The 24808-nt window shown below is 41.9% G+C and overlaps 2 protein-coding genes across 2 annotated transcripts in view; both read left to right on the top strand.

Moving 5' to 3' along the window:
• Nucleotides 1-8606, top strand: part of calb2a (calbindin 2a) — a gene marked incomplete at both ends in the record, with an annotated part of 31190 nt that extends 22584 nt beyond the window's left edge. The window contains 6 exons of the mRNA XM_080737227.1: nt 1803-1880; nt 2694-2749; nt 3187-3226; nt 3382-3435; nt 6914-6985; nt 8496-8606. Of these exons, the coding sequence (XP_080593353.1) occupies nt 1803-1880; nt 2694-2749; nt 3187-3226; nt 3382-3435; nt 6914-6985; nt 8496-8606 (411 nt within the window). The remainder of the gene's footprint in view (nt 1-1802; nt 1881-2693; nt 2750-3186; nt 3227-3381; nt 3436-6913; nt 6986-8495) is intronic.
• Nucleotides 8607-15052: 6446 nt separating this feature from the next.
• Nucleotides 15053-24599, top strand: LOC308293838 (C-signal; the record flags this gene model as incomplete). The annotated part of the gene is made up of 6 exons (XM_080736476.1): nt 15053-15205; nt 15626-15677; nt 16522-16709; nt 18047-18214; nt 19811-19921; nt 24486-24599. The coding sequence occupies 6 exons, from the start codon at nt 15053-15055 to the stop codon at nt 24597-24599; spliced, it is 786 nt and encodes a 261-aa protein (XP_080592602.1).
• Nucleotides 24600-24808: the final 209 nt, after the last annotated feature.

Raw genomic sequence — 24808 nt, 5'->3', positions numbered from 1 at the left:
AACTCTTTCAGCCTTAATAAACAGAAACTACTGTGACTTTTCACATCTGAGTTCTGAGACCCATAAGCAATATTTGCCATTTTATAAAATGTATTGTTATTTGTAAATGTGAAGTGAACAGCTGGAATCGGCAGCAGCAACAAAGCAAGTAGTATTTGCACCTACTGTATGAATCAAACATGATTTTTGTTCTTGTCTAGCTAATAGCTATATGTAGCATTATTATTTGCACTACATCAGTAGACACCAGATCTGTGAGTTCAAGCACCCTCTGAGAGAAATATGACCACAATAGTCCAGTCATTATATGAAAAAAACTAAAACAAATTGCAATAGTAGCAAACTCAACTGAATCTGTATCCTCATTATGTCCTTAGTGAGGGAAAAAAAGTCCCAAGGAATCCCATCGGGGCAAAGTTTTGAAAACGACCTACCTACCTTCACTTACTATACACTACACTATAAAGGAAAATATGACTCCCAAAAAATCTGCTCTAAGTGGGATGTGAGGGGTCAAACTAGGGGTTTTTAATTATTCTGAATCCATTGCAAGCATTTATTTTGCATGAAAAACATTCCTTGGGCTAAAAACGGACCCCAAAAGACTGTGAAAATTGATGACTCATCACTAAACCATCGTTTTGAGTGGCCATTTCTTTTTTGCTACTATTGCAATTTGTTTTAGGTTTAGCCTATTTTTGGCCTAAAATTACTGGACTACAAAGACAAATCATTTCAGACATCGTCTTCGTAGAGTCTCCGTAGATACAGTATATAATAGCAAGGAGAGATTTTATGTGAGGACAAAATAATTTGCAGATAATGTACATGGTATTACATTTAGGGATGGGAAGATGTGAGAATTTCATATCACGATTATTGTGACCATAGGAATCGCAATTTACGATATTATCGTGATAATCAAAATATCCCCAACAAACATTATCCTGGGGCGGAACATTTGCCAAAAAATAGCAGCTCACAGCGCGTCACAACGTGTTGTGAGCTTGTAGAGCTGTAGAGCTAGTAGAGCTGGTTTAAATGGTACTGGATATGCAGCTCGGCAAATAAAAGGTCAATTGTTCCTAGTGCATGACGGAGGACGATATCACGATACATTTAATCACATTTAATCTCCACGATACGATTATCGTGAGTGTATTTTATCGCGATAAACGATAATATCCCTCATCGTCCCATTCCCTAAATACATTTTTAGCCAATTTTGTTTTATAGGAAGTACAAGAAAAGTGTTTGGATGACATACTTCTGTATGACATACTTGTGTATTTAGATCAGATAAGGTGTGCCATTTTAAGGACAGCTCAGTTGTTTTCACCCAGAATTCATACATTTGCGCATTTTCTGGACGAGAGTGCTAAAATATGTAGACTTCCGGGCAAACAGGACTTTTTTTCATATAAAAAGGGGGATGTTTCTGACATTTCACAAAAATGTCTTGGCCCATTGATATAACATAATACATCGAGGGAAAAGATTGGGCTTAAAGCTTGGTCCAGCAGAGGGACAAATATATCCCTCACTAGGCTTGAGGAGATGCCTCAGAAGGTGGCGAGGGACCCTGCCGCGTGAAACAAGAGAAATCCATTTAACCTAGAATTCCCATGGAGAACTTGGGATAAGTGTGATTCGTTACTTGCTATTCTATATTCAGGGTCACTTTAGTGCTATAGTAGATGTGAACATATTACATTCTGCCTGTCAACACTTATGAAATCTCTTTTAATATGTACAGTAGGTGATTCCCATCTGGTTTTGCGTTTATTTCTGTCCTGTTGCAGGGCTTTCTGTCAGATCTGCTGCTGAAAGCCAACAGACACTACGACGACCAGAAGCTCCAAGAGTACACACAGACCATTGTAAATATCTCTCTCTCTCTCTCTCTCTCTTTCTCTCTCTCTTTGTCTCCCTCTATCTCTCTCTCTCTGGTTAAAGAACACGATAGTGACAAACCACATTGAGTATATACAGCTCATAGTATGATAGACATACACACACACACACGCACACACACACACACACACACACACACACACACACACACACACACACACACACACACACACACACACACACACACACACACACACACACACACACACACACACACACACACACACACACACACACACACACACACACACACACACACACATTTCCACACTGTAATACTCAAAAACCTATATCTATAGTGAGTAACTTTGACCCTGGAGGCTGAACCTATCTTGTCTAGTATTAGAAATACCAGATATGACAAAAAAAATAGTAGCAAAACACGGTCAGTCTCACAAGAGGTAACGTCTAGTGTCCATCTGGCAGAGAAGAAAACAGAGGCCTATTGTGCTAGTGGCTGCAGCACTGCATAGTTGACTGATCATGGCTCACCATGTCCTGCAGGTCGTCTGTTTACAGCCCAGATGTGCTACCATCTGCTGCTTCCTAAAAGCCACAGAGCCTGACCCAATTTACTGAAACAAGATAGACCATTTTATGTTTCACAGAGTCGAGACATTTTCTCATGTTATCACAGTTTTTAATACATTTTTAACCGATTAGTCAGTCCCTGCGTTGAAGGCCGATTTGTAGATTGTTGAAGAACAACATTTTGGGTGGAGCTACGTTTTCTTTTATTTGTATGATTTCATAATGATTTTTATCAACCCATTTCACAGCTCAGGATGTTTGATACGAATGGAGACGGAAAGCTGGGCTTATCAGAGATGGCGAGGTAATGTACAATGTCATTGCTATTTATTCAGCATCCAAAAGTGTTCTATAATTAAAAAAGTTTGAATCCTAGCATTGGTTGGCTGCACAAACAAACATGATTGGCAGTGTATGCAGGCAACGGGAGGGAAGCCAGTAAAGCATCATGTAATTTTGCTGAACTAGTGACCCCTGTTGGTTTGTTCGGGGTACCTCATCAACAGGGAGGGGATCTGGGGGAGATATCATGAACCTTTGTGTGTGTTACACTCTCCCAGTGAAACTCCAGTCCAATATGAGTCCAACTCGCATGTTTATCAGAGAGTTGCATGGTTTTCTTCACCTTCCACAGGCCAACATTGGGGACTAGCAGCAACTAAATTGGGGGTGGGGGATAAGAAAAACAAAACAAAATAAAATGTCATGTTATGTAACTGATGAAGACTTCCATTCCCACAGGCTTCTCCCTGTTCAGGAGAACTTCTTACTTAAGTTCCAGGTAGGGTATAGTGTAAAATAATAGTGCTCATTCTATCAAATGTAAACCAAAATAACATTAGTAAAGGACGATGAACAAGTTTAAAACGGATACTATTGTCTCGTTTATTGTAATGCAGCTCTTAATTTCCCAACTCAAACCCTTTGTTGTTATAGGGTGTCAAGCTGACCACTGAGGAGTTCAACGCCATATTCACATTCTATGACAAGGTAAATGACCTATGACCCCACTACTGGCTATAGGCTTTCACTAGTCTCGCGTGGCCAGACGGTTGCCTCCGCGATTTGGTCAAATGCTCCCAGCAGGGGTGTCACAAGGGGTAGGAAAGTTGGACTGAGTTACCAGGGCCCAAGGTGGAGGGGCCCTAGTAACTTTAGCTATTGAAAAATAGCAGATATACAAGCTCACAGCGCGGCACCGAGTGCCGCGCTGCGAGCTTGTAGATCTGCTATTTTTGAAAAGTTGTGAAAATGTGTGAAAATCTTTCAATATATGTGTTTTTTAAGCGAACATTTCTAACTCAAATTTTGCTTCTGGGGGTCCCTGGAACTAAATATTTTGAGATGGGGGGGTCCTTCACATGAAAAAGTTTGAGCATCACTGACATGGAAACATAGGTTTCTTGGCACACATTTTCACGATTTTTCAAAAATAGCAGATCTACAAGCTCGCAGCGCGGCACTCGGTGCCGTGCTGTGAGCTTGTATATCTGCTATTTTTCAATAGTTAACATTCATGGGGGGCCCGCAGTGAATCCTTGTACCAAGGGCCCAGAATTTGGTGTGACGCCCCTGGCTCCCAGCATACAGTCTGGCAAAGCAGAAGGATAAAAATGAGTGCGAGATGAAAGCGGAAGTGAAGCCCCCACGTCACTTCCGTTTCAGTCTCACATCACACACATTTATCATTATATAAATAAAAATCATATAAGCATGTTTAGCTTGCTGCTTAGCAGAAATGACATTTTAAAATATATTTTCTCGAGCGGTAATGCCCATTTCCGATACTCGCCGTTCGGGAGCTGCTGTTCCAGACTCTATATAGCATTCAGAGATTGTGGAATAGTTGTCTGGCTACGCGAGACTAGGCTTTCACTGAATTACTTCACTTTCCAGGCATGGAAACATGGATGCTTTTTGCATGCTGTTTGCATTAGATTTGTCCAAGGCAATCATGACATGAGCACATAATCGCCCAGGTTTAAGTCCCCAAGTCATACTATGCTATACACCATTTCCTCATATCCTATCATTGGATTACTTGAGTTGTGAGTCCAACTTTAGAGATGGCTTGGAACAAACACGTATTTTGTGCACTGCAGTATGGACATATGGTTGTAAGAGGTTGCTTCAGGTAAACTTTGCTGGATGACTCAGCATTTGCCTTGGAGTTTTCCCTGCCCTAGTCAAAACCATGACTATGCAAAACATTTTAATGGTCAATCCTCTGCGTTGCCTAGGTAAATGAGATGGAACGGGTGCACATGTCCCTTTAGAAGTGGCAGGAACTGCCTGGTGCTTTCAACTACACATGCTTGGAATGAATGGCTTGGTGTAGACAGCTGATTAAAGGAGAAGTGCAGTACAATGGGGGACCACTGGAAATTCAGTTGTACAGCAGTTATTTCTATTGATTATATCAGCTGGATTCTGTGGACATGGAAGACTGATTTGAACTGGTAATTATAACGTTCTTGAGCAAATGTAGGACCACAATGGAAACGAGTTCACAGGACCTTTTTGTGTTATCCTTTTAGCCTAAGGGCCTTACATTGCATACCCCTTGGATACCCCTTGCCTAAACTATTTAGCAATTTCTTTACTATTGTGAAAAATAGTTCAAATAGCCGACAAGCTCACAACGTGTAGATCGGCTAGTAGAACCATTTTAAAAAGTTTTAAAAAATAGTAAAATATGGCTAAATAAGTTTAGAGATAAGGGGTAAGGCGTGCACTATACCTCTGTGCTGTTGAACAAAGTATTCAATAAATCAAAACCCAGTTGTGTGTTACTTTATACCAGCACTGTTGTCAGATCAGATCGTATTGCAATCCGATCTCATGCTTTTTATCTGTTCTACTGCATGCAAGATTGTCGGCTTGTGGTTCCCAGACCCTGGGTAGCCAACTGCACATTATAGTAGTATCCATATTTTTTTGTCAGAGAGACTTGATTGTTTTGCTGTCAATACCTTGACTCTGTTCAGTACATAAATCCTGGCGATCAGGTGGACAAGACTACCCAAGCATATAGGATAGGAACCCATGACATGCTCATTGTTCTTAATGTCGTGGACCAACTATCTCACTTGCTAAGAATGGCAGACACGTTCAATTATACAGTACAGTAGATGAGCCACCATGTTTCATTCATGGAGACACAGCGGACGTGCCAACATTCATGAGGGTAATTAGTTTCCCGTGTTTTGTTACGAGTCGAACCCCTGCAGCTGAAACACGGCCAACTGCTGTCATTGGCACTGAGGCATTGTGGGGTAGGCTGTGGCCAGACGGCAGAGTGTGGTAGGTCAACTGTACAGTAACGTTGCTCACAGTGCCTCGAATTGTGCAAAGCTTTGAAAATATTCAAGACTTTTACTGGGTTAACCCATTTAGGCCTAGAATTAGAAGGATTCAAAAGACACTTATAGAATCGGGTCAAAATTCGAATTTTCACGATTTTTCAAAAATAGCAGATCTACGAGCTCGCAGCGCGGCACTCGGTGCCGCGCTGTGAGCTTGTATATCTGCTATTTTTCAATAGTTAAAGCATAAAGTAATGATACACAAAATGTGTACCCGTTCTAAATGGGTTAAAGTCTGGTATTCCATTTGTCTCTAATTCTGCAAAGACCTGCTTTAAATCATGTCAGGTAAAATCTATATAATTCATATAATCAAGTGATCTAGGGCGGTCCGGTCTTCTATGGTCTCCGAAATCACAAAAATAAAACACACAGGATTCTGATCTCTGGTGTCATCATAAATAAATGGAAGATCAATTTGTTACAGTGCCATGGTACAGGTACTTTTTGTCCTGGTTCAAATACAACTATATACTATATATATATAACTATATAACTATACTAGTAAGACGCCTCAGGGCGACAAGCAACCATGGCGAGGTTGCGCCATGTCTTGGCCGTCTGGCCAATGATGACCAGTTACCCATATATGGAGACCCCTGGTACCCATATATGGAGATCCATGTACTGTATATGGAGATATGCTGTGAGACGACCCCAAACCATGCTTACTCAGTTATTCGTTATGTGAAAACGAAAATGACGTCTATCACATCTGACATCATACATAAAATCCCTTTTATGCCCATACATGGAGATCCCTGTCTGAGCCAGCCACACAGATATGGGCTGTCTTCCTCCATATATGGGCATTCCCATATGAAGTCCTGTTAGATATGGGCTTAATATTGATGACATCAGGGATCTCCATATATGGGCATAAAGGGATTCTGTTAGAGTGGTTCCTATGACATCACAGTGATATCAAAGTGTGATGTCAGAATTGTTGGTCTCTAGCTGTTATTGCTGTATTAAGAAAATATATGTTTTTTTCCCTTCTTCTCTGCCTAATGTCTCCAAATCCTTCTGTCTCCTAAATCTTCCTTTCATCTGTCTATTTCAAGGCTAATATGGAATGTGTGATGTTTTCTGTCTCCTATCAGGATGGGAATGGCTACATTGATGAGCAGGAGTTGGATGCCCTGCTACGGGACCTTTACCAAAAGAACAAGAAGGTGAGAATTACTATAGGCTAGTCACTCAGTATATCAGCTTATCATATGGTGTGTTCATCTGGTGGACGGCCTCAAGGCTGAGGCACAAAGCATACATTTCTTAATTTTTCCTTTTACCTTTTCCACTCAAATGTACAATGAAATAAAAGCCACAATGCCTTAAAGTAATGTTAGACGGAACAAATATAGTACACTTGTAGCACAGTTGATAATGCACTGTATTATGTGAAACACAGTGCAACCTTTGATACTTGTTTGAGCTTTTTTTAGCTTTACCTATCAACCGTCTAAAATCTAGCTAGTTTTTGTAGTTTATTTTTTTAACAGCTTTCAAATCAGGGCTAAAAGATCAGGATGGTGAAACTGGAAGAGTACACCAGTCGTCTCCCTTAATCTGTACTATTAATTTGGCTCACTTAGTAGCACAGTCAGCTTTCATGCAGATAGGCACAGGCCCAAGGCACAATAAATTCACTGACAGGCTGATGTTTGCCAGCTTGAATGAAGCCAGAAACATAACTTCTAAGCAAAAATCTACCTAAGAGCTACAGCTACACTTATATTTTATGGTCATAACATTGATGGCTTAAGCCAGGGAATGGATGTCCAATAATCATAACATCTCAACTGGTTTGATCAGCTGCTTGCTGGGATATTCACTTCCTTTATTGATGTTTCTCATTACTTCATGTATTTGTTTATTTACAGGACAGTGCATGTTAATGAACATTCATTACTTATAATAAAAATACAAAAAGAAACTAGAACTGCACTCTGTCGAGGTGCCAACTTGCAGCTTGTGCACATTAAGTAGGCCATGTATGGCCTACTCATTGATCGCAACCCCCGATAGTCCAGAGAAAATCCCTATGTAGCTCACTGCCTGTCTTCTCTTACCTTTTAACGTGGGCGCGAGAGTATCAATCGTGCACGATCGGACCCCAACCATGCAGTCCACAGCTTCAAAACAAACAAAAGAGAAAACAGACAATCCGTTCAGGAACTGGCTCCTGTGTTGTATAAACAGTGTGTGAACCATCCCATGGCTCGGAGGGACGAAATCTGCTTCCGGTTGCCGGTTGCCATGGTAATAGTGCAGCGATAAAATGGGTCCGTGAAGAAACCACTCCGAGAGCTTTGGTTCCGCTGTTTTAGTTCCGGGGGCGATAAAAAAACGATTTTAATTAAAGCTTATTAAATTCTCGGGTTTATCGGGCCTGGCAGGGAGCTACATAGACAGGGTTATTTTTGGCAGTAAGTGAGTTGTGCGCCAGCAGAGCGCGCCATGAGGTGCGCTTACACACTGGCATCACCACTGGCGATGCCAGTGACATCACCACCTGCATGACGTTGCCAGAAATGCTGGTCCTTGATTGGGCTACGGGCTTAAACACACACAGCTACCTGCATACATACGCAGCCGAACGCAGTACTTGCACGCTCTGCTGGCACAAGTAATAAAGGTAACACGATGTCATGTAATGATTCTAACGTCATTTCTCTCGGTCAGGACGTGGACGTGAAGAATCTGACCGGCTACAGGCAGAGCATAATGGCCCTGTCTGACGGAGGGAAGCTGTACCGCAGCGAACTGGAGATCGTCCTCTGCAGGGACATGTGACCTGTCCCCCCTTTCTTAATGCCAGCCATCATTCTCTCTGCCTGTCCCCCCGCCCCCCCCCCCCCCACCTGAGTTCACGCCCACTTCCAGCTGCCTGGCAACAGTTACCAGGTGCATGTGCCGGACACGCCCCTTCATGGTATGAGCTCAGAATTAATGATAAAGAGCACTAACAGCACAAAAGAGCTCTTAAATCCCTGCAACCTGACCGTATTTATAAGCGTAGCCCTGGCCCTGTTGAAAATCTCTAGCTTCTCACCTTCATGATGAAAGCAGTTCAGGCACACCTCTGCACTCCATGACCATACACCCAAAACACCCCTGTACTCCATGAGCATACACCCAAACCATCAGTCACTGTAAAGCTCAGTCATGACCAGACCCCTTATCAACCTGGCCTAGACCACTGTTTCCCAAACAGCGCTTCCTTCATGTGCTTTCAGCTCGGTGAAGGTGGAGTGGCTCTTGCTCGTACATGCTGGCCGGGACCCATTTGTGGGTCTTGTGGGCACATTTTTGTGGGTCCTTAAAAATGTTTTTGTTTCCTGCATTTTGATTTTAATTATTATTATTTCAAAATATATATATAAAAAAAAACTAAAAACAGAAAACATTCCCCAAAAAGCCTAAGATTTTCATGAATTAAAACAAAAGAAAATTGCAATAATTTTCTAAGTAATTTCATTAATAAATGAAAGAAGATTTAGAAGAAATTCCCTAAATTAGAAAACAAACGTTTAATAAGTATTGTTTTCACTAGTTTGGGTCCCGGGCAAACTTCTCTTTTGGGTCTCGAGCTGAAAGGTTTGGGAACCACACTGGCCTAGACCATTTTATCCAAACCTTAACTCCAAACCTGCCTCTTCACATCCCATGATCCTACCGGAATCCCTAGCTTTCCATACTCAGCCTGACTCCTTTCAAACTGTGACTTATTCTAGCCCTCGACCCAGACACCTTTTTAAGAAAATGACACCCTGGTGATATTCCCTGAAGTTTGATTCTGCCTTCCAAAACAGTAGACTGAGTGACCCTTAACCTTATTCCCGCTCGCTCTTTGCATTAAATACAATATAAATATAGTAAAACATGACTGCAAACAAACTGTGATGGATTTAACTTTTGTTATTTATTAACCTGTGATGGATCTGGAATGAAATCTCCACCTTTTTCTTTTCCTGAAGTCATCTTGTTGTCCCTTATGTACTATTATCATGCTCAGATTTTCATTTTCAATGTTGGTTTTTGGCTGATACTGTCAATTGGAAACATTAATAAAACATATCTTAAGATTAAGGTGATGCAATTTATTGTGCTTATCACTAAAATGTGCTTTTAAGTCAAACAGACCATGGTGTACTTTGTTTTCACTCTGACAGGTTCATTTGCACTGTGGATCTCCATTCCCAGGGCCAGAGTAGACCAGGTTGAATGCAATTCAAGATCCAAGTGGGCAAATATTTCTCAGCCCTACATGTAAATCATGTGGAAAAGATTGTGTTTTTTTCCCCCATGGCCCCCATGAAATTCTTGCCCTGCTGCACACTGTCTAACTTGCATTTATATACTTGGACAGATATAATAACTATATTACTATAATAACCTTTGCGAAATGTAATCCATGCATCTCACTCCCATATGCTTGTTTCAAATATATAGATAGATGCACAAAGTGCTCTTCTGCTCTGACGTAAAGGGCCAGAAAAGACAGGCAAAACTGAGGGTGACACGTACGTACAGCCTACATGTAAACGAGTGTTTTCCCTTACAAATGAGGACGTCCGAAAATGAAAACAAAACCGACAGGAGGTTGACATCAACCTCCTGGTACACAAGTCTGTATTGTATAATCTTTTATTTAACAAAAGAAAATGTCATGCCTATTTAGACAATTGGAGGACAGAATTGTTGTACCCTACAAGATATCAAAGTAAATTAGAAGGAATTGTATCTTAACCCATTTAGACCTAGAATTATTGAATGCTTTAACCAGTGAAAAATAGCAGATATACAAGCTCACAGCGCGGCACCGAGTGCCGCACTGCGAGCTTGTAGATCTGCTATTTTTGAAAAATCGTGAAAATTAGAATTTTGACCCGACACAACACTAAGAGTAGTACCTGCAACAAACATTCTTGGTTTATGTATTGTCATTCCAGAGCTATGACCAATTATGTCCTTGACTTGGATTGTGACCTTCACCTTTGAGACCCAAAAGCTAATAATAATCTCTTTGGGGCAGCTTAGTGGTTGTTCATGAAAATCCATGCATCTGTTTCTAGGGTTCTTTTGTTCACAGACAGACTCACAGTGCGATTCCACTTCCCTGCCACACATTGCTGCAGGCAGGGCAATAATATTAATAAAATGAAGAGTGAAGTGAACAGATGGGCAGACAGACAGACAGACAGCCTAATTATTATGGGGCTCAATATCATGCAGAGGCACTAAAAATGGCAAACAAAGTTAATTTTTTTTTTTAATTTTTTTTATAATTTTATTGTATTTATTTAGGTCATTAAAAAAACAGACTATAAAGGAAGTATTCTTCTTGGCTGGACTCTAGGACTAGGTGTGTGTGTGTGTGTGTGTGTGTGTGTGTGTGTGTGTGTGTGTGTGTGTGTGTGTGTGTGTGTGTGTGTGTGTGTGTGTGTGTGCGTGTGTGTGTGTGTGTGTGTGTGTCATCACTTCCCGTAACTGTTCGTAACCGTAAAAGTTCTCCAGCATTTCATATATGGCCTTCTGATTTTGATTTGACATAACAAAAGCTTATATAACACTGCGACAAGGACATTGAAGTTGTTAGAGAATGGGGGATAACACAACAAAGAATTACAATAAAATAAAAAGCATTTCCATTGTGGTCCTCTGACCATATTATACCACATGGGTTTTCAGCTGGTCTTGTTTTGGTGGTGGTAGGTTTCTCTGACTGGGATTGTTACTTCTGAGTAAGCGAGGCAGGACATGATATTTCTAGTAAAATCCCTTCAATTGATCTGACATGCTTTTAAAGCCACCTGAATAATACAGCGAGTGCACCACCAACTCCCAGCTCACTGTGCAGTGCATGCACAAATCTGCATCAATTAATCAGAAGCATTTAAATCTTTAAATCATCAGCCACAGCTCTGAACACTGCAGGGACCCCTGCAGGGGATATTGAGGATTTTATCCACAAATAGGACAATAATAAAACCTCAAAAGGTCTAAAATACCCCAATCTTGCCAAGGACTTCAAGGAGTTTGAGTAACAGGAGACTGGAGATACACTTACATTCAGATTCAGAAAATAACTGTGGATGAAATACATATACTATTGTAGCTAGAATTACTTATTATTGTGACCGTAGGTCGCACTTACTACAGAAAGCTGCTCGAGGTGTCCGTCCGTCCGTCCGTCCGTCCGTCCGTCCGTCACACACGTCACACGTCACACTTTTGCCCTGCTCATATCTCCGCAACCGTTGCCCCCATCCATGCCAGATTTTGCACACACACTCCTTACCTGCCAAACTACAACCTCCAAGGACCCCCGGAGCTCCAGGGACCCCCAGCTCCCTCGGGGACCCCCAAGTGTAAAAAATGAGCACATGTGCAAAAATTACCAAATGACCACCCCAACGGGGCTGCTCACGGGGCATTCCCGGGGACCACCCACTCCTGGTGCTCCAGAACGGATGCAAAAGTGGTGGCGCCCCCAGTGGAGGACCCCCTGCCACTGCAGCTCACATAAAATGCCGTAACTCGGGCTAGGAGCGACCGGGAGAGCCGGGGCCGGTACCTATTCGTCCGCCTTGGCGGCGCGGACACCCCACCCCTCATTTCTCACATGGCCCTCTAGCGCCACCATGAGGCCGATTCAGATTTTGCCCTGAAATCACGAAAATCACTACACAGTATGTCTACACTCATGTCATCAACATGGATCAGGAAGATTTTGGAAAAACACATTTTTGCTCTATTTGTGGAGATAAGTGACCTACGGTCGCTTATCTCCCGATTAGGGAGTCTTACTGGTTAATACTGTGTTTTAACTTAAGCAGATGGTGTAGATTTATTTTAAAATATCATCGCTGTCGAGCAGAAACCTTGTATCTCCATATTTCAACTCCTGCTTTGTCAAACAACGGTGTCAGCCAAACTACAAGCTCACAACACGTTGCAACGCAAATGCAATGCTTGTCGATCTACTATTTTTTATATTTTTGAAACATTTTGAAAGTGAAAGGGGTTCAGTCTGTCTGGGATTGTGTCAATTTTAAGAGCTTGTGATTAAATAATATAACAACATTGGATCCACTGGCAGGGGATACCAGGGACCAACTTGTTATCTTGTCTATGTCAATTTCTCTGTCAAGCAAGTTCAGATGGCAGAATTTTTGCAACGGGAGCTCAGCTAACTGGAGCCGGAAAGTTCAATGGAATGCATTGAAGTCGATGAGAGCTAGATGGGATCACACTAGTCAGCTTGTAACGAAAACGTGAGGTGACATGAGGTTATTGGAACACTGGTTATTTATTTCCATTTCCTGAAAAGTAAATTGACATGCAAGGTGCCTGCCAGCAATGATATGCAAGAATAAAATAGGCTATTGTTTCCATTTTTTAGCAATGTATTACATAAACCATGTGTGTGAGTACTGTATAGGCTACTATGCTGCCACTGTCATTATCAATAGATCTTCAAGGCAGCTAACAGTGTATTTTCAGTGACACTGGTGTGTGATGGGATAGTATAAATTAAGCATTACCAGACTGACAGCATCACAGAGGATGTTGCAGAACACATGTTCTAGTATTGTCACTGTTGAGTGTGCTGGCAGTGAATTTATATTCCATGTTGATGTTATTCAATGTATTGGCCGTTTAACTAAATTGCTATGTGTCGTCTGTTAGTTAGGGAATGTGCTATATAGGCCTATGCAGTCCACAGTCACACCACTGCGAGATGTAGGTCATACTATGTTCTGTACTGGTGTTCAGCAAACCACATTTCCCATGAGGCAGTGCATTTGTATCTTCTATTTTATTCAGCTTTGACATAATTGTGAAAACCACTTGCAGCCAACTGAAAGACAGCATGCCTGCTTGAGTAGAGTGAATGAATGATGGCGTGTATGTTAACATTCACTGACGGAGTAAGCTACATCTGTAAAAGCTGACATGATGAAGACCACAGGCAGTATAAAAAGGTAACAACCATGACTTATTCATTGATGAAGGGAAATCTGGTGTTTTATTTATGTCCTCTCTTTAAATATAACTCGTGCGAATTAAATAAGTGATTGAAAATGGATTCTCCAACGTAAATTCTGATACACCTCACACAATATCGAACACGATCGAGTGCAGTGCTCAAATGCAAAAATACACGCATGCATGCACAGTCAGCAACCTCTTAGGCTTACATGAGACATAATTCAACCATACTTCATGAAGACCAACTGAAGCTAAATATAGCAGAATCATTCCAGTTCATTGATCAAATAAGAATGAACTCTTGTACTCTCTGAGGGCAAAAAGTGGACATTTTAAAAGTTTAGCTTGAGTATTGCTGGGGCTCACCTGACATTGTAAACTCCACAAAAGCATATTTCTCTATCCATCTAAGTGGAAATCCAAAACACTGAAACAGTATTTTCCCTACATAAAGCCTGTGAGTGATTTCTGTCATTTCTTTTCGCCTTCTTGCATAGGGCTCCTGAGACAGTTTTAATGGCCTTGTGTTCTGCCTCTCTGAAAGCCAGGGAAGCCTGAAATTGGCCAGGAAGATCATATGAAAGAGGATCCTTGAGGGATTCAGGGAGAGGAAGAAATAACTACAAGGTGATCGATATCTGTACCATTTTACACTGCAGTCAAAACTCTTGGAAAGGCTTGGACTCTATCTTGTTTTGTTTGAAGGATACATAGCCATATGCTGTTCAATTAAATTACACAAGTCTATAAACTTTCATACTTGCCTTCAGTTCCACAACACTATACAGTCTCATACTTGAATACTGAAAGGTACAGACATGAAGATAAGATATAGGCCACGACATCCAGTCAAATGTCAATTTACTGTACATTGAAGTACAGGTACTGTACTGACATGTCACTTTTAACTTAAATGTCACCAGCATTGTGTGTGTGTGTGTGTGTGTGTGTGTGTGTGTGTGTGTGTGTGTGTGTGTGTGTGTGCGCGCGCGTGTGCGTTTAGGGCTTGATTGAACTAGTATACATAGATGCTACAGAAGTGTTGAAATCCTGCCACCTACTGGTTAGTATGTTACATTTCAGGAGGATTATGCATAAAACATTTTCTGTAGTGGCACAGAGTCACAGACACGTCGTCACGTGACAATCTGAACAGAAAAGCTCCTGGCTTAGCCAAGCTCTAAAACAAATAAAGATCGTAATCACCTATAGGCTACAGACAGTGCGCAGACTGCGCACTGACAATGAGTGGTGCAACGAATTTCAAAAACTGCCGTTCTGTAATGGTAACGGGAGCCACTCGGGGACTCGGTCTGCAGATAGTAAACAGCCTTGCGACGGGAGAGTTTTCACCGGGCAAGATCATAGCCACGGCACGGAACCCGAGTGGTGCTCAGGTAGTTGTCAGTCACCCTGTAGGCCTATTATTAGAAACCTATCAACAACATAGCCTAGTATAATAATGTCGCTGTATATTGTAGCTGTAGCCTACAGCCTGAATACAGTCAATCATGTGCGCAAGACATTTATTATTATTACTGACTGCCAATCAATCATAATACAGCTGCAACAGTGCCCATAATTTCAAGTTCAATAATATTTTTTGTATTCGTCACATTCCTAAGACAAAAAAATATATATTATAGTACATTTACCCCCAATGATTCTGGATGGGGACCCAAATACAAGGCCCTGGATGGGGATTGGGGACCCAAATGCATTTGGGTCAATGGGGGTAAATTTAGGGTCAAGTACATTTTACCCCTGATGAAGACCCCTGGCCTATAATGTTCTGTTGCGTGTGCTGTACTGTACAGGAGCTCCAGAAACTGGCAGAGAAGCATCCCAACATCCATATAATACCCCTGGGTAAGAACACTGAAAAGAATGATAATTCATGTGTGACAGTGTGATGAGTTGTAGTGTTTGAATGAATGGCTACATACATGAAAAGTGGGCACCAAAGTAGTGTGGGACCACCAAGGGGATAGCCTACCTACTGCATACTGGACACCAAGGTAGAATGGGCACTGGGGAAGTCTGGGTGCAATTGAGGAATTTAACTCAAACCCAAATAGTGCCCAGTCTTCTCCCAAAAAGGGGGGAGGGGGATTAAGTGAAATCCTCAGTGTTCATTTATCTATTTGTACAAATGAAGCCTAGGATTTGACTGTGTGTAGAGTTGAACAACTTCCCTCCTGTCTCTGCATGCAGGGGCGTCACAAGGCAGGGGAAAGTGGGACTGAGTTACTAGGGCCCAAGGTGGAGGGGCCTTAATTATTTTATACTTTAGCTATTGAAAAATAGCAGATATACAAGCTTGTAGATCTTCTATTTTTTTTTTTTTAAATGTGTGCAAATCTTTTAATGTATTATTTTAAGCAACATTTGTAACTCAAATGTTGCTTCTGGGGGGGGGGGGGGGGGGGTCCCTGGAACTGAATATTTTGAGATGGGGGTATGTGGCCAAATATCCTTTTGGGGGCCCTTGACATGAAAAAGTTTGAGCACCACTGACATAGAAACAGGTTTTTCAAAAAACCTTAGAAGGATTTGAAATATTCAAAGGCTTATAGCAGATCTACAAGCTTGCCACACTGTAAGCTTGTATATCTGCTAATTCTCAATAGTTAAAGTACCCAGGGCCCAGAATTTGGTGCGACAGCCCTGTCCGCATGGCCCTGTTTAATTTGCTTGTGTCTCTCTCCATCAGATGTGGTGAGCCAAGAGAGCATAGAGAAGGCAGCGGAGGAAGTGGGACAGCTCGTACAGGAAGAGGGTTTGAACTGCTTGATTAACAACGCAGGAATCAATGTGGTGGCCAACTTCCAGACAGTTACAGCAGAGATGATGATAGAGAACTTCCACACTAACTCTGTGGCTCCTCTCATGATAACCAAGGTATCCAATGTTTTAGAAACCTGACAAGTGTTACGTTTGTGAAATTCTAGTTTTCGTTGATGTTGGATTGTCTTCTCTATATTATAGACACTCACACTTCCCCATGAAACACATCAGTGTCCTATGGTCACCACTCACCACCAACAGCAAGAGCCACTGTGCTTGATAGAAAGGAACATGAAGAATAAATCATAAAGTCTTTGTCAGTAACTCTAGAGCAGGGGCAAGCAACCTTAGGCACGGGTGCCAACGTTGGCACAGGGGAGGGTGATCACCGGCACACTGGCAGAAGTGTGAGAGAGAGGATTTTTATTTTAAAAACAAATCTTAAACAAAGCAGCCACCTAAAATGTAGTACCTGACCTTGAACATTGTTGGGGAGGATAGTTTCAAAATGTAATAATAATGTGAATTATTATTACATATATCGGTACTAACATGCTATTTTTTTTTTTTTTTTTTTTTTTTTTTTTTAGACTATAATTATTTCATTGTCATGATGAAACACAAACAACTCAGAAGCTGTAGCACCCTCTATTGGTGTAGACTAGAATATACAATTTGGAAAAGGTCATACAATAAAATAAAATCTATAAAATATTGATTGATAGATATTGGGTGCATTAATTTGTTACAAGCATTAAAAACTATAAATACAATTTCTGAAAGTGATGCACTGCTTGACATAGCAGCTGTCATATCGCACAATTTGTAAAAGTACTGTTACGCTACTCATAATATTCCATAATTCGTTACTTACTGTATGTAAAACACAGGTGTTGGGTGTAAATCTTATGAACATCCTGTAGTGTGTTTCCAGTAGGGTTGAGATCCTTTAGGATTTTAACGATTATGGTTCTTTAACGATTCCTAAAGGCATAGGGAGTTCCAGATGGACCCTTAGAAGTCTGTATTCTCTGTAACTCTAAGGACCGATGCATCGGTTCGGTTCGGGGAGGCACAACATCCGGGCAGCACCGAACAGCCAACTTTATGACGGTGCCTGAACCTCTGAATGACGTCATATTGTAGTCTGGACAGATCCGAACCGAATTAAACTCTGCTCTAAGAGTGGAGTATCCATCGGCCCTAAGGCTAAGAGTGTACAAATTAAACCACCATTTATATCTTCTCAGAGTTATGGTGGTCCTTATATGTTATAGTTTGAGATCCATTATTATTGTAATCGTATAGCAGACGTTAAGTTCACATACCAGGTCTGACAGTGTGATCGAACCAGTTCTGGAAATGGTTTCGGTTCCTCAATGTTGGATCTGGAAACCGGATCCCAAAGCTAGCTTCCGGTCTTAATCCGAAGGTCTTTCTGTCCCTGCCAGGCTTTCCTGCCGCTGCTGAAGCGAGCGGCCTCCAGAGGAGGAACAGGTGGTAGCATGGGCATCCACCGGGCAGCAGTCATCAACATGACCTCTCTGTTGGGCTCCGTTGAGCTGAACTGGGCGGAAAGGGCCAACAACTTCAAATGGTACCCTTACCGGACATCCAAGGTATTATTCAAACATGTATTTTTTTTACACAAAGCCCCGGGCAAAATGAGAACTGTAGCTTGATTGCCTACGGGCCCCCCATGAATGTTCTTCATAGGGGGTTTAACCCATTTAGACCGGGAACGCATTATTACGCATTATTTTGTGCTTTAACTATTGAAAAATAGCAGATCTACAAGCTCACAGCGCGCTGCAAGCTTCTAGATCTGCTATTTTTGAAAAATCTTGATTTTTTTGGGTCGATGGTGCTCAAACCGATCTGCTATTTTTTAAAAATCTAGATTTCTTTGGGTCGATGGTGCTCAAACCTTTTCATGTGAAGGACCCCCAAAATTATATATATTTGGCCACAGACCCCCATCTCAAAATATTTAGTTCCAGGGACCCCCCAGAAGCAAAATTTGAGTTTAAAAAATAAGGATTTGCACACATTTTCACGACTTTTCAAAAATAGCAGATCTACAAGCTCGCAGCGCGGCACTCAGTGCCGCACTGTTAGTTTGTATATCTGCTATTTTTCAATAGCTAAAGGCCCCTCCACCTTGGGCCCTAGTAACTCAGTCCCACTCCCCCCCCCCCCCCCCCCCCCTTGTGACGCCCCTGCCTACGGGGATGAACGGAGCCTCTCCTGGCCCACAGCCGCACGTAAACTAGCAAATAATAAAATGATGAATTGGTCACGGTCACAGAGTGACAATAACACCGTTATTATATCTTTCTATGCACACAGAACAGACAGACCTGTGTCAAGACCAAGCTACAAAAGAGTTACATAACCTGCATGTGTGACCTAATTACCTGATCAGCTGCATGTGTGGCTGTGAGCTGGCACGGAGTCACCTCTGCCTCCCCGCTGGCAGACAGTGCCTCCTAGACCATGCCAGCGATGCCACAATGACATAATACTAATATTGAAAAGATCTTTTGTCTTCATGATGGGTAACAAGAAGTTAATGATTAGGATTAAATGCAGAGTCAGCCAATGGTAATGACAAAGGCTAAATTGAATTTACCTCCCTGGTGTTACTCGGTCATGCATTCCTCCACACCTCATTTAGTTTTAGTTAATGCTATGCTAATATATGGCTGCAGAGGCTCACCAGACTGCCCAGACTGGATGCTGTGTTGGATAAAGAGCAGTTTCCTTATGTATTTGTTGTGTTATGCAACACTGTAAATTGTTACAAAGTATTGCCTTTGTTATTTGATGGTGCTAAAGATTATCCATACTAGCGCAATGTATTGCAAGGTTCCAATACAAATATGTAAAAGAAACTTGCTGTGCACAACCTTTGTTAAATCTCTAACACAGGGGTCGTCAACGTTTTCAGGCCAAGGAGGACCCCTTAGTTGAGAGAGAGATGAAGCAGGGACCCCCACAACCTTTTCCAAAAAGTTTTTTTATCACACAAAGATTTGGAGGACCCCCTGTAGTAACTCTGAGGACCCCCTAGAGTTCCCGGACCTCCTGTTGAAGACCCCGGCTCTAACACATTTCATTGCAAAGATTGCAAAGACATTGGTTGGGTTTTATGTATTGTAATCATTTGTGTTTTTAATTGTGCACTGTCATTTGTTTGGGATATGTTGCCACAGAGTGCTCTGAACATGGTAAGTCGCTGCATGGCAGTGGACCTGGAGCCAGACAGGATTCTCTGCATGGCGTTGCACCCAGGCTGGGTCCGCACTGACATGGGGGGGCCAGAGGTAAGAGAACACTACACTCCTGTGAGTATTCATACGATAGAGGTTGGATACCGTTTAGCCTGTTCAGACTAGCAGCCCAAATCCAGCCCAAATCTGATTTGTGGCCTATCCAGATTGATCTGCACAGCAAAGATAACAAGAAGAAGAAGAAAGAATTAAACACACATGGAAACACATTTTTGCTAAACAAATCTGAACCAGTTCCCTTTGCCTTGTTCAGACTGCATAAAACCAATCCAATTCCAATCTGGATTGATTTAGATTTAGGCTGTATTTGGGCTGCTAGTCCCCTCAGCTCATCACCCTATAGCTTTTCGGCCTCCCACTTCAAAACTCAATGTTGTTTTTGGGTCCAGTGCACAAGTCATGCAGTTACCTTTAAGTTCACTACAGTACACCCTCGGAGTGGGAGATCAAATCTGTTAACTTATATCACCCATAATTCAATGCAATGTAAACACTTCCTGCCTGGTAATTGTCTGTCTCCATTCAGTTTTTTTGCAGCACCCTTTTACCCAGGGGGCAAAGGAAGGTGTGCTGCATTTGCCCCGACATACAAAGTTGTCCACCAGAAATATTATCTATGACCCAGTAGGATCACAACCTATATGGACAACCCGGTCAATTTGTACAACAAAGTCCAATATGGCCGCCTTTAGTTTTAATGGGGGGGTGAATAGGAAAAAATGTTAAACTGAGGGATATTTCCACGAAACTTCACAGGTTGATCAATGGTATACATATGAAATTTTTTTGTATTGCAAGTGTCCATGAAATCCAATATGGCCGCCACAATATGGCCGCCATAATGTAAGGACCCAGAAAATAGGTTTTGCCTCTAACTTCTGAACCAGATGAGCTAGAAACGCAAACTTGGTGTCTATTTCATGGTGTCTGACCATGGGAGACTCAATGGAATAGCTAATTTTATTATTGGGTGTGTCTGGACCTTTATTGTGCATATTTGCAAGATGGTGGACTCCCAAAATAGAGCTTTAACATAATTTCTACCATGATTGTTGACTGCTTTTGCAAATACAAGCAATATGAATCCATTTGCTAAGATCTATGGCACAGAAGGGACTTATACCTGTATTATTCTTGAGTTTGCATGTTGTCAAAATGGCTGTAAACGAGATATTATATTTCCTGGCTGTCCGATTCTACTGTATGTAGTTGTAGCAATGACTTCAGATAAAATCAGAGACCAAAACAATGTATCTTAGAATTTTCTTTTTAATCAAAAAAGAAAAAAAGAAAAAAAGAGAGAGATTATCTCAATGAAATGAATGCAACTGCCTTTTTGGGTCTTTCACACATAGACATGCACATGCTTTCCAACAACTTCAGCTTCAGGGAAATTATAATGAACACATGATTAAAACAGGCTGCATTATAATGCAAATAATTGCTAGTCACTATCACTGTCATGTGTACCTATCCTGCTGCATCTTGTCTCCAGTCCTTGGCAACGACACCCCAAGTAGCATGCAATTCCCTTCTTCGCACGTGAACAGTTTTTCTGGCAGCCTTTGATACAGCTACATGATACTGCCTTGTCCATTGATATAGGCCTGGCTGGCTCTGTAGATGGACAGGGGACTGCCTTCCCATCACTGAGAGACCATCCATATTCAGTGAAGCAAGGGATGTCTGGCTTCGCGATGTGTGCAGTTTTATGTATTATGGCTGCTAGAGCAGCTCTTTTCAGGTGCAGGCCAAAGGCATTTTCTGTAGGTGGCAGCAGCTTCAACAGGGTTGATCGGTTATTTAGGAACTTGTACACTCTCAGCTTTGCCAGGTCAAAGTCCTCCGAATGGTCAGCTTTTGATGCATATACAGCTATTGTGAGTTCTCTAGCCTGATTCTTGACATCCTCTGAGAGGGAATAAGAGGAATTTTCACCAAACTCCTGAAGTGCAGGGAGATCTAGACCCATGCTGGTCTTGAACCATGCCTTCTTTCCAGTGAAAAAGGGATAGCTGGTGGTATCTCTGCCACTCAGGCTGTGAATAAAGGTCAGGGCAGTGGACCCAGTCTTAAAACAGCTGAGCAGGAACACAGGTATGTCCATTCAAAACCTGCAAAAGAAATGAAGTCTCTGCACAATATACAGCTCCTGATCCTCAAGAGTTTTTTTGCTGTCTCTGAAAACAAAGCAAACCTTCTAAGATTCCTCTGTGAAGAATGGTGTCAAAATGAGACACTTAAGTCTGCTCTTGGTACAACCCATCTTTACCTGAGTGGAGGATTTAAAGAAGAGACAAGGAGTGTGGTGATCAAGGAGGGGTGTGTTGTTGATGTCCCTGCACTAGAGTCAACACAACAGGAGGCCGACACAAGGGTAATTCTACACACCATCTACAGTGTCCAGGCTCACAAAGTTGACAGAGTTGTCATCCATGCTAATGACACAGACATCATCATCATGTGCCTATATCATGCTGCCACCCACCTCCTAGGCCTTCCAGAGCTGTGGGTGAGAACAGAGCAGGATGCATATCTTCCTATCCATCTCAGCCCTTGGACTCGCACAGTGTCGTGCCCTGCCCTTTATTCACAGCCTGTAAAAATAATTTCTAAGATACATTGTTTTGGTCTCTGATTTTATCTGAAGTCATTGCTACAACTACATACAGTAGAATCGGACAGGAAATATAATATCTCGTTTACAGCCATTTTGACAACATGCAAACTCAAGAATAATACAGGTATAAGTCCCTTCTGTGCCATAAATCTTAGCAAATGGATTCATATTGCTTGTATTTGCAAAAGCAGTCAACAATCATGGTAGAAATTATGTTATAGCTCTATTTTGGGAGTCCACCATCTTGCAAATATGCACAATAAAGGTCCAGACACACCCAATAATAAAATTAGCTATTCCATTGAGTCTCCCATGGTCAGACACCATGAAATAGACACCAAGTTTGCGTTTCGGTAGAGCTCTCGCCTTTGTACTGCAAGGTCATGGGTTCGATTCCGGGCACCGCCAACTCAGCGTATGAGTAGCATGGCTTGGCAAGTCGTGCGGCAAGTACTGGGAGCTGATGGTAGGTGTGGCGCTCCACCTCAGCAGTCCATCTCCCAGGGGTCTAGCGCATTGTAACGGGGACAGACTCCCGCGTGTTACCGGCTGATACCGACAATAAGCCACTCCCGACCTACTTGGTTCAGAAGTTAGAGGCAAAACCTATTTTCTGGGTCCTTACATTATGGCGGCCATATTGTGGCGGCCATATTGGATTTCATGGAAACTTGCAATACAAAAAATGTTCATATGTATACCATTGATCAACCTGTGAAGTTTCGTGGAAATATCCCTCAGTTTAAATTTTTGCCCTATTTACGCCCCCATTAAAACTAAAGGTGGCCATATTGGACTTTGTTGTACAAATTGACCGGGTTGTCCATATAGGTTGTGATCCTACTGGGTCATAGATAATATTTCTGGTGGACAACTTTGTATGTCGGGGCAAATGCAGGTTTCCTAAAAAAAGGCTGGTTTGCCCCCTGGGTATTTACTCCCTCACACAAAGTAACCTTCATAATGACAAAGGCTAAAACATCTTTTGCGTTCATTTGATCCAAGGCTGAGGGTCTGAATGAAGATTTAATCAGATGCAACTGTGGTTAACACCTGAGCCCTGACTATAGTGATGTAGGATGGTTGTTTTAAGAATTGAGCTAGATATGAGCTTGAGCATGAGATTTAATTAAGATTGAGGCTACTTTGGCATAAAGCAGCCAAGCAGTGTCAGCTCAGGATAGATTAAAGGAATAATATAAACTCAGCACAAAAAGAAAGGACGGTCCATTATATCTCCCCTTTAATAATACCAAAATGTTGCCAAAATGGCTTGCAATACTGTTCTGCTGGCATTTACTCTCGTTTTGGGCTTCCCTGACATTGAGCTTAAAATTACAAAATGTTTTTTCTTGTCCTTATTACTGTGGGAGAGTGCAATCATTCAATGCACCAAGCAACAAAGGTGAACACCAAAAGAACAGTATTGCAGGCCTGCCAGGCCATTTTGACTATTTTTGGAGGGGCGCTACCCACACGTTTGGCTGTTATGCTCATTCCACGAATGCCAGATCCTTACAAGCTGTACCTTGTTATAAAGGTGACAAATCAACAATGATATCAAACACAATACCATTTGGCATAATTAAAGGTGAGATATAATGGACCGAATTCAAGTTTCCTTTCTTGTTGTGCTGAGTTATAAGAAAATAAAGTTGTTCCGTCTAAGGCTTATACTGTGTTCAAACCTGGATAGTTCAAGCTGCGCAATTACAAACAAAGTGAATGCAAAGACGAGACGACGTGCGACTGAGCACAGCGCAAACGGGCTTGGTGCGAACCAAATAGCTTCAGGTTTGAATAGAGCTTTAGACAGAACAATTTACATTTTTAGACTAAGCTGTCATCAGTCACATTTGGCCAAATGATGTGCTTTATGCAACCATACATGACCCAATATAGTTCAATGATTAGAATATTTAAATGCATGTATATGCGTGTAAACAGTGTTTTTATTCCAGATGTTTCTGTTTCCAGGCTCCTCTGAGTCCAGAGGAGAGTGTGGACTCCATCTTGTCTGTGATTGGTGAGCTGACTGAAAAGGACCACGGGTCGTTTCTACACTACACAGGAGAACCATTGCCTTGGTGACCCTGGCCAGTTTGGAGATGAGGAGTGTATCCACACCACTAAATGAACTACACCAGTGTTTTGCTTCTGTTACAGTAATCTTAAGCTATTAAAACATGAATGTATTGAAGGCTTAGAGCAGTGGTTCTCAACCTGTGGGTCGGGACCCCAAATTATTTTGAAGGGTCCCCAGATGATGAACTTATAGTGCGATGTTGTTTTCTCACTCA

The sequence above is a fragment of the Nannobrachium achirus genome (assembly GCF_963921795.1).
Source record: "Nannobrachium achirus genome assembly, chromosome: 11".
Taxonomy (NCBI): Eukaryota; Metazoa; Chordata; class Actinopteri; order Myctophiformes; family Myctophidae; genus Nannobrachium; species Nannobrachium achirus.
Note: the sequence above shows the minus strand (reverse complement) of the source record. Positions and strands in the feature narration are given on the sequence as shown.